This window comes from Leuciscus leuciscus (assembly GCF_965113295.1).
Source record: "Leuciscus leuciscus genome assembly, chromosome: 1".
In the NCBI taxonomy this organism is placed as follows: Eukaryota; Metazoa; Chordata; class Actinopteri; order Cypriniformes; family Leuciscidae; genus Leuciscus; species Leuciscus leuciscus.
The window spans coordinates 13,670,221-13,681,232 of NC_138725.1; the positions used below are offsets into that span (position 1 = coordinate 13,670,221).

An 11,012-nucleotide genomic window follows, 5' to 3' on the forward strand; every position below is an offset into this window, starting at 1 on the left:
ACCAGCATAAGATCAACTCAACAGACTTAGATGCTGGATCCACATTTGCTCCCTAAGGTCTGTCAAAAATACTCTCAGAATGAGAAGAGACCAAACCAAACTCAACCTTACAGATAGAGCTTAACATAGTGGCCCTAAAAGAGCCAAAATACTTGATATCACTGTCCACACAGAACCACGGCCTGCATCCCAATGTCCATACGATCCATCCACAATGGAAGGCTTTGTATTTTTTGTATTTGTATGTCTTACTCTGTGTGTTTTTATTGTGTTATGGATCCCCCTGGGTCTGAAATAAAGTTTCAAAATAGTGTGTGAGATTTAAATAAGTGTGTCTCAAAGCATATTAGGTTGAAAAGAGTATGCCAGACGTCCCCGGATTGGTCTTCTATTTCCGGTAGATTTTTTAAGTGTGGATACGTACACACTATAAAGGCTAATATTGCCCACAACCCATTGCGATTTGGAGAAGGATTCGGTTCAGAACTACAAACACAAGTAAAAAGTGTTAAAAAACTACAAAACATGGCGGACGTGTGCAACCGAAAGAGGATAAAGGGCTTTGAGTGATTAATAAATCACAGTTTAAACTGATAAAAAATATTTTTAATATATTGTAGGAAATGGAATTAAAATGAAATGTGGAGGATATTACCTGTGATAAGATGACACAGCAACAGAGGAGAACAAGAAGAGAACAAGAAGAGGCCAAACTACGCTCAGTATTAAAGAAAGCTTATCCCAGCAGACAACTCTCTATAACAGGAGGAGGTCTAGCAACGCTTTCATTTAAAGGCTCGTAGAGGCCAATTGTGTCTAGGGATGGGCGATATGGACTTAAAACTATATCACAATATTTTCTGCTATTTATTGTGGTAACGATATCATTGGCGAATAAAGTGTGTGAGAAACACTAGCCTAGCGCTCTCAGCAAAGTGACAGCCAGTCGTGTGCCTCACTAGCATTAGCGTATGTGTCACATACACTGTGCATTCACTGAGAATAACTGAAATACCAAGGAAAATATATCTGTGTGTACGGGTTCCAGATTGTAGAGGTAAATCCTCGATTATCGATAAACTCAAGCCTCAGCTTCATGTCCACTAGGTAATAATATATCGGCCATCCCTACTGGAGGCCCCAGTCTGTCGCCGGCCAATGACATTGTTGCGTTTGAATCATGTGCTACAGACATCGATACAATACAACATAATTGATACAGTATTTTATCGAGGTCACGCGCCAGGTGTTCCCCACAAACTTCTGTTATTAATGACAAACAACGTTTACTAGTAACTACAAATCTGGTTTTGCTTAAGTTCCTCAAACCTCCCTTTACTCACCATTTGTTGAAGACAGACAAAAAACATTCTGTACCATTTCATAGTTGAACTGTTTATCTAAATGTGCTTGAATGTTTCTAACGTGAATGTTCCTCAGCATCATGAATGAATGAAGAATAAACACCAACCTCTTTGTTCTTCAGGATCTTCAGTGTGTTTCATTCTGCAGGGTTCTGGATCACTCATGTTCTCACTGTCCTCTTTAATAAACTCAGTCTTTGCAGATTTCAGCTCTTCCTGATGCTCTGATGCTCGTCTTCACTTGTAGCTGATGGGAATTTACAGCATTTACTGGAGAATTACAGTGGGAGGAGCTGATCTGACAAAAAAAGAAAAAAAAAAAAAGAAAAAAAAAGGAGCTTCCTGAATTTGTTTTTATACTAAAAATCACATCTAAGCAATTCAGTCTGTCTGAAGTAAAGGATTTATTCATTCAGGATCATCTGCAGATCATCTCACTTTATTCTGAGTGTTTGCAGTTAGAAACATTATTTGAGTCAGGATAGATGATAAAAGCCTGTAAAACTGCTCTACTGAAAGAAAATACTGTTGCTTTTCACCATCTGACACAAATGAAACATAAAAAATATATAAATACAAACCAATCTTAATTAACCACCTCATCTAAATAACTACAACAGCATAATGTCAATATCGAAAATATATTTTCATTTTCTAGTAATTACAATCATTGCAATAATGTTATTAAAAACTGACAATGAACCTAAAAAACTCATTATAGATCTCAAACTTTAACTTTTGACTTGACATTCAGTAACAGTTCTCACACAAACATCGAGACAATCACACAAACGAACACAAACACGCTCAGGTCTGAATGAACTCAACATACCCATACAAAAATGTAATACAGGTCCTGCTCAATAAATTAGCATATTGTGATAAAGTTCATTATTTTCCCTAATGTAATGATAAAAATTAAACTTTCATATATTTTAGATTCATTGCACACCAACTGAAATATTTCAGGTCTTTTATTGTTTTAATATTGATGATTTTGGCATACAGCTCATGAAAACCCAAAATTCCTGTCTCAATAAATTAGCATATTTCATCCGACCGATAAAAGAAAAGTGTTTTTAATACAAAAAAAGTCAACCTTCAAATAATTATGTTCAGTTATGCACTCAATACTTGGTCGGGAATCCTTTTTGCAGAAATGACTGCTTCAATGCGGCGTGGCATGGAGGCAATCAGCCTGTGGCACTGCTGAGGTGTTATGGAGGCCCAGGATGCTTCGATAGCGGCCTTAAGCTCATCCAGAGTGTTGGGTCTTGCGTCTCTCAACTTTCTCTTCACAATATCCCACAGATTCTCTATGGGGTTCAGGTCAGGAGAGTTGGCAGGCCAATTGAGCACAGTAATACCATGGTCAGTAAACCATTTACCAGTGGTTTTGGCACTGTGAGCAGGTGCCAGGTCATGCTGAAGAATGAAATCTTCATCTCCATAAAGCTTTTCAGCAGATGGAAGCATGGAGTGCTCCAAAATCTCCTGATAGTTAGCTGCATTGACCCTGCCCTTGATAAAATACAGTGGACCAACACCAGCAGCTGACATGGCACCCCAGACCATCACTGACTGTGGGTACTTGACACTGGACTTCAGGCATTTTGGCATTTCCTTCTCCCCAGTCTTCCTCCAGACTCTGGCACCTTGATTTCCGAATGACATGCAAAATTTGAGCAACCACTGAGCAACAGTCCAGTGCTGCTTCTCTGTAGCCCAGGTCAGGCGCTTCTGCCGCTGTTTCTGGTTCAAAAGTGGCTTGACCTTGGGAATGCGGCACCTGTAGCCCATTTCCTGCACACGCCTGTGCACGGTGGCTCTGGATGTTTCTACTCCAGACTCAGTCCACTGCTTCCGCAGGTCCCCCAAGGTCTGGAATCGGTCCTTCTCCACAATCTTCCTCATGGTCCGGTCACCTCTTCTCGTTGTGCAGCGTTTTTTGCCACACTTTTTCCTTCCCACAGACTTCCCACTGAGGTGCCTTGATACAGCACTCTGGGAACAGCCTATTCGTTCAGAAATTTCTTTCTGTGTCTTACCCTCTTGCTTGAGGGTGTCAATGATGGCATTCTGGTCAGCAGTCTTACCCATGATTGCGGTTTTGAGAAATGAACCAGGCTGGGAGTTTTTAAAAGCCTCAGGAATCTTTTGCAGGTGTTTAGAGTTAATTAGTTGATTCAGATGATTAGGTTAATAGCTCGTTTAGAGAACCTTTTCATGATATGCTAATTTATTGAGACAGGAATTTTGGGTTTTCATGAGCTGTATGCCAAAATCATCAGTATTAAAACAATAAAATACCTGAAATATTTCAGTTGGTGTGCAATGAATCTAAAATATATGAAAGTTTAATTTTTATCATTACATTATGGAAAATAATGAACTTTATCACAATATGCTAATTTATTGAGAAGGACCTGTATATGGCCATATATGTACTTATATTTTAAATAGCATGACATATATCTATACATATATTTGACTTATCTGAGAACACAATATATGACTGCAACATATATATATAAATATATTTGACTTATCTGAGAACACAATATATGACTGCAACATATATATATAAATATATTTGACTTATCTGAGAACACAATATATGACTGCAACATATATCTATACATATATTTGACTTATCTGAGAACACAATATATGACTGCAACATATATCTATACATATATTTGACTTATCTGAGAACACAATATATGCCTGCAACATATATCTATACATATATTTGACTTATCTGAGAACACAATATATGACTGCAACATATATCTATACATATATTTGACTTATCTGAGAACACAATATATGACTGCAACATATATCTATACATATATTTGACTTATATGGAAACACAATATATGCCTGCAACATATATGAACATTTATGTGTCCAAACATGTGAAGAAAATATTTGAGTTCATCCATATATGATACCATATATCTGCATATATTACAGTAGGCCTATTGGTTTCTCGCATATATGGACAACATTAATTATAAATATGTGACATACATATTTGTTTTCCACATATTTAATAAATGTATGTAAACATACACTGTAACCCTTTACTGTAAATTTACAAAAAATTTCTTACAGAATTGTACTGTATTTCCATAATACAGTATTAAGCTGTATCTTTTACAGAACAGCTGTAAATATACAGCACATTTCTGTTTTCGTCCTGATAAATTCGTTATATAGGATCATACCATCATACTGACTGAAAAGGCATTGCATTGTAGGATTGATTTCTTTCGCGCTCAATTCAGTTCAAATGTGACGCGTCATGCGAGCAGACAGTAACGTTAGGCAGCTACAACAGGCAAACTTGTTTTGTCAGCGGGATTCAACTGAACAAATAATCATTCTTGTTATCAAGATAAACAATGTCTGCGAATCTGTGAGCAATTTTAAAGCTTTTTTGAGGTTCGGTTCGTATTTCAAACAGTTGCCTGTGACGCAGCAGAAATTGGACGACGTTAATAGTAGCAGGCAGCTACCTGAAGACGGATGGAAGAATTTGTCATTGAATAATCTAACCTGCGCGTGACGATAAGTGGGATTTAGAGTTTGAGAAGATGGAGAATTGTTCAACTGAGTGATACGGTAAGCCAATATATAAGTTATTATTTTTAAATGTTTAAATTTGCGTTCGCATTTCTACATTGTTTTCACGTATTTGGTTTGATGAACGCGGTTTACTACCGTGGCCGCGCAAGCAATTCACTGACTCTGTTCCACCTGTTTATCAAGTAACGTTAACTTCGACATTTCATATAATATGCAACCTTTACCATGCTATTTGCATGACGTGCATTTGATATATATTTTTTTTCGTTTTAGGCTTTGTAATCTGATGGCCATTGTTAATGTAAGTGCTTTTAAGTAGTGTTACAGTTATAGTCTATGTGGTAAAAAAAAAATGCTGTCAAATTCTGTCAGTTCTGTGATCGTGCTTTTGAATCGTTGTCAGAATTTTGCTAGCACATGAAAATCCATGTTCCTAATGCTGTTTTCAAATGTAGTAGGCCTATTCCTGATTGCCATCCCATGGTCCTACAACTAACGTTACTCCCTAATTCAAAGAGAAGTTAGACGGTGTTTTCCTTCAAGCAGATAATAGAGATTATTCAGCAAATTTCATTAATTTGTAATATGTTTTATGTTTTGGTTCTGTTGATCATGGCTGTGCTGTCCTTTTTAAAAATTGTTTCAGGAATTTGCATCGCTGATGTCCAGCAATCTACATTTGCCAGAAAGTCCACGACTTATTTCCTGGTATGTAAACATTAAAGGGGTAGATGAAACCTAAAATGAAAAGCCATCATTTACTCACCCCACTGCAAAATATGTTTTTCTTAATTAGTGTTTTTATTTTGTTTCCAGTCCAGATATCTACAATTCTTACATGAAGAAGCATTTAATAGACACGTAAAAATTGTCTTGTTTTCTGAAAGAATAAGTCAAAATTAAGTGAGTTTATGCTTAAAACAAACAAAATTGTATGCCAGTGCATTTTAGCATTCTAACCAATTTAAATTTTTAGTTGAAAAATTTAATTCATAGAACTATGAATAGACAACTACATCGAACCACAGTGGAACCCACAGTAGTTATTTTAATTATTAATATTATTTATTTATTCCTTTTTTTTATTTTTATTTTATTCCATTACAGGTCAATCTCTAAGCAACCAGTGCTGGATATTAAGTTTGGAAGGTCAAGGTGTGTGTGTGAAGGATCACAGCCTCTTCATCACTGGCCTGGCAGCACTGTTTGCCTCCTCCTATGAGTTCAGCTTGCAGTACCAGGAAGAGGCAGCACCTTGAGTTTGTTCAGAGGTTAGTCATTGGCATATTTGCCATTCATATATATATATATTAGACTGAATTGTGTCACTAACCTTGACTTGACAGTATTTATTATGTTGACTACTGGTATGAACAATATGGCCCTGGTTTCCATACAGGGCTTAGCTTAAGCCAGGTCTAGGCCTTAATAAAAATTTGGGTATTTAAGCAGCTTTAATAATAATGTATCATAAAAAAAAAAAAAAACATTACTGGTGTGCATCTTGAGATAAGACAGTGGCAGTCATATATTTTAAGATATGCCAGTGCAAGTTGTTTTCAGTTGAAGGCTTAGTGAAAATTCTGTCATTAATTACTCACCCTCATGTCGTTCCAAACCTGTAAGACCTTCGTTCATCTTCAGAACACAAATTAAGATATTTTTGATGAAATCTGAGAGGTTTCTGAACCACCCATAGACAGCAACGTCTTTGCAACTTTTAAGGCCCAGAAAGCTAGTAAAAACATTGTTTAAATAATCCATGTAACTAGTGCAACCTTAAAGGAGAACTCCGGTCAATTTTAACATTGAGCTAATTTTTTTGTAAATTTGGAGTGCTGTCAATACAGAGAACAACGACAAAAATCGGTGTTGCCTACACCGTGTTATCCTCTTTTTAAAATGTGCACCCTGTTGACTTCAATGGGGCAAGTTTTAAACCTGCTTTTAGCCTCTTAATATCCTTTATGTGTCATACAAGTGCCCAGCCATGTGAGTGATTCCTTCAGAGTGAACACGGGTGAATCTGACTGCAGTAGATCTGAAAGATATCTTGTTGAAACATCTACAAATGTCCATATATAGGTGAAAATGCCCCTTGAAATCAATTTAAGGTGGCAAATATTTCCCCTTAATAAAAAAGGTTCATTTCTGTCAGTGCTGTAAACTGACCACTGCATAGAATATGAAAAATATGAATATCTTTGTCAGTCAGCTGTCAACAGGCCTAAACAAGCCATGGCACCAAGCACAGAAACACAGTCAGTAAAATGTTATCTAATTATTATCAAGAAAACTTTGAAAATATCGATCGAGACATATTTTGTCAATATTGCACACCCCTAATGCATGGTATTCATTTTGATTTCTTCGGGTCTTAAAAAGGTCTTAAAAAGCCTTAAATTTGACTTTAAAAAATGTGCAGAAACCCTGCTTCATAATATTTAGGTTGAACCACTGTAGCTATATATTTACCAATGTTTTTACCACTTTTCTGGGCTTTGACAGTTGCAATGATATTGATATCAATGGAAGGACAAAACTATCAGATTTCATCAAAAATATCTTCATTTGTGTCCCGAAGATGAACAAAAGTCTTGAGGGTGAGTAATAATGACAGAATTTAAATTTTACATACATGCATTTTAGTCTGGTAAATCATGTTGTCATATAAGCAATAAACATTGCAAGGCTTGCAATTAAGTTAAATTATTTCTGTCACAAAGGTTAGGGCTGGATTCTGGCAGTGTGTGCTCTATATAAACGGAGAGTCTAAAGACTGCCTTTCCACTGATACTCTGATGGACCTGATGAGGGGATGATATTGTTAATGAGCTGGGTGATGAGTAGACAAAAGTTGTAGAATAAAACTTTAAATCTGGCAACCCCACTTCCAAAAATTTAGTTAGTTGACAGTGTTGCATGTAAACAGACTAGGGATGGGCATCTCCATAACTAGGCCGATACGATACGCATCTCGATGCATAGCCAACGATACGATACATTAAAGATGCATATAAGCAGCTACCGATGCGATGCGATACGATTCACTACTATTACGATGCAGTGCGATGCGATTCAATGTAATATGATGCTATGCAATTATAGTTTTTATTATATGTTTATTTTAAAATAAATATCAGACATACAGCAAATCATAAAGTAGCTTAAGTGCCTGACTTTTAATGGCTCTTTCACAAACAAAAGATTTGGTTTTCACAAAAAAAAAAAAAAATTCAGCTGAAAGAAGATGCTGTTTTAACAAACAATAATAAAAAATAAACGTTCATAAATGTATTCAAATGCAAATATATATATATTTGGTGTGTCAACGAGGTGTGTCATGAGAGTCACCTACAACCTAAAAGGAGAATATATATATATATATATATATATATATATATATATATATACTCCTTTTAGGTTGTAGGTGACTCTCATGACACACCTCGCACTCCGTAGTGTTGTGATGCATCATATTCACGTAGCAGCTGCAGCAGTGGTGATGAGAGCGCTTGAGCAACAGTTCAGTGATTGTGATGATGAGACACGAATGAGGGGAAATCGCGTCCATCGCGCCGTGCTTAACATGTCTATCGCGCCGCAAGACCACCAGACGCGCGTCAACGCGTCTTTTTACCATGGAAACCACTAGCTCCAGACGCTCTATTCGCGTTCGTTGTGGACGCAGCAGTTACATAATAAAATATTGGTCACAAATGATTGATCACTTTCTAAATAGTAGAAGTATAATAAATATGAATGAATAAATCGTTTTTTACCGATGCAAATATGTTAGAAACAATGCATCGCGATACAAATGCCAACTTATCCGATGCACACTTATTTAAATCGATGCATCGCATCGTTAGCTTTTATGCCGATGCACCGATGCGAATCGGTTAATCTTACCATCCCTAAAACAGACACATTGAGTTGATGTATTTTACCAGGGCAGAAAAAAATATCAGTTATTGATCACAACATCCAACATTGCATTTTTTTTTCCACAACATCCAACATTGCATTTTTTTATTTATTGTTTTCATGTTGTTCAGTTTTAGACAGCTTTTGTGCTGTCTCTCTTTGTCAAAATATATACACTCAGTTAATAATATTTAATTGTTGTTTTTTTCTGCCTTTTAGACGCTTTCTTGACATCAATCCTGAACATGGATCAAAAACAAAGAAAGGACAAGTAACTTCAAAGAAAACTGGCCAAGTTGTGCAAAACAAGAACACCACTGTAAGCCTACAGGTGTCCTCACTTCTGCAAAACCTTGCAGACTTTCAATGGGATTTCGTTTGCACTTTTATGGACTTCAAAAAAGAAACAGAATTTCACTGTCGTTATAAAGCTTGGAAGAGCCAGGACATTTTTTAATATAACTCCGATTGTATTCGTCTGAAAGAAGAAGGTCATATAGACCTAGGATGACTTGAGGGTGAGTAAATCATGGGCTAATTTAAATTTTTGGGTGAACTATTCCTTTAAGTGCTAACTGTTACCTGTTTGTTGTTAAGTGTTAAAATTGCATTTTATGTTTAAAAAGTAATTCAGCCAACATGTTCACAAATGGCATTTTAACTAAATAAATGTTTTAAAACCCAGAAAATGTTGTTTTCTTTTTCCTAGTGTGACTACTCTTATGAAACCTTAAAGTATAATATTTTAATTATGTAATAATAAAAGCAGTATTCCCTGTAAAAATACAACCTATTGCTGTCGACAAGTTTAATAATGTAAAATGTGTATACTGTATTTGGTAATTACAGTGGAGTACTGTAAATGCTGTTTACTGTAGTAGTGTTGTAAAAATACAGTATGTGGATGGCAACCCAGCTGCCAGTATTTTACTGTAAATTTACAGTGAAAAGTTTTACAGTGTACATGCATGTGATACTGATGCATTTTTAAAGCTGTGGCATATGGTTATGGTACTTTGTGGATGTATTTGTCAAAAATGACAAAGAAAACACTGCATTATTGTATTAAAATACTATATTTGGTATTCACACAATAGACAAAATCTCCAACTATAGGCATTTAATTTCAAGGCATTCAGATATAAGATTTGTATCCCTAATATATGTGAAAGTATGTACTATAGAAATAAGTACATATATGCATGTATACATATACGCGTCATATATGCATGGATACATGCGTCATATATGCATGGATACATATATGCGTCATATATGCATGGATACATATATGCGTCTTACATATATTTCACATTTATGTGCATATACGGGAAAATATATGGCACTTACATGAAAACGGCCATTTTTGCTATATTTTGAAATATATGTTTCATATATGTGTATGTGTTTTACATATATGAATTTTGCATATATTCTCATATATGCAGCAGACATACATGGGCACTAACATTATATATGTAATTTACATATATTGACATATATTACATTTCTGTATGGGTATTCTCCTCATGCTCGCTGCTGCTGCACTAAATGTTTATTTCAGAAGGAAGACGCCAGAAAAGACGCACAAGTATCGCTGTGATCGATGAAAACAATACAGAAATGAGTCTGTCGCTTAATCAAACTGTATAAAGTGTGTGTGATGGTTGTGTAAATATGAAATACCGTGAACTGCTCTCCTCTCCTCAGAAGACTCTTCTTCTTCTTCTTCTTCTTCATTGGCGGCTTGAATTAGCGCCATCTATTGTGGGTTTTGGATCACAGACTCATTTTACTCCTTTTTTTCATGTAATGGATGATAATGTGGAAGCAAGCACTTTTTTATTTAAATAAGTACAGAGCTAGATGACATGTTTACACAACTTTGTATCCGAAATGTATTAATGTGTTCAATGTCATCAGAATACAAATGAGAAAATAAGAGTTAACAGTGATTAGCTGAAAACTGAAAAATAAAAGACAAAACGTTTATTAGTTAACATTAGTTAATAACAATGACAAAAACAATGAGCAAAACATTTATTACAGTATTTATTAATCTTTGTTAATGTTGGTTAAAAAAATACAGCTACTCATTGTTTGTTCATGCTAGTTCACAGTGCATTA

The 11,012-nt window shown here is 35.6% G+C and overlaps 1 protein-coding gene and 1 long non-coding RNA gene across 5 annotated transcripts in view; one reads left to right on the plus strand and one right to left on the minus strand.

Annotated features, from left to right (window-relative positions):
* Positions 1–10,636, minus strand: part of LOC309499615 (uncharacterized protein) — a 48,135-nt gene extending 37,499 nt beyond the window's left edge. The window contains exons 1-2 of one of the 3 annotated variants that reach the window (XM_082170963.1): positions 10,572–10,636; positions 1,472–1,662 (exon numbers count right to left, since the gene is read on the minus strand). In XM_082170963.1, the coding sequence (XP_082027089.1) occupies positions 1,472–1,529 (58 nt within the window). In that variant the 5' untranslated portion in view covers positions 1,530–1,662; positions 10,572–10,636. Of the gene's footprint in view, positions 1–1,471; positions 2,176–10,571 lie in introns of those variants that run through there. The other 2 variants (XM_082170961.1, XM_082170962.1) reach the window with 2 other exon arrangements.
* On the plus strand, positions 4,481–9,552 carry LOC309503224. 2 transcript variants are annotated; one of them, XR_014207572.1, is made up of 6 exons: positions 4,481–4,994; positions 5,232–5,259; positions 5,605–5,861; positions 6,066–6,229; positions 7,467–7,561; positions 9,105–9,552. It is a non-coding gene; the product is annotated as an uncharacterized lncRNA (long non-coding RNA). The 2 variants fall into 2 exon arrangements; XR_014207573.1 differs by lacking the exons at positions 6,066–6,229; positions 7,467–7,561; positions 9,105–9,552 and having other exon boundaries at positions 5,605–6,059.
* Positions 10,637–11,012: the final 376 nt, after the last annotated feature.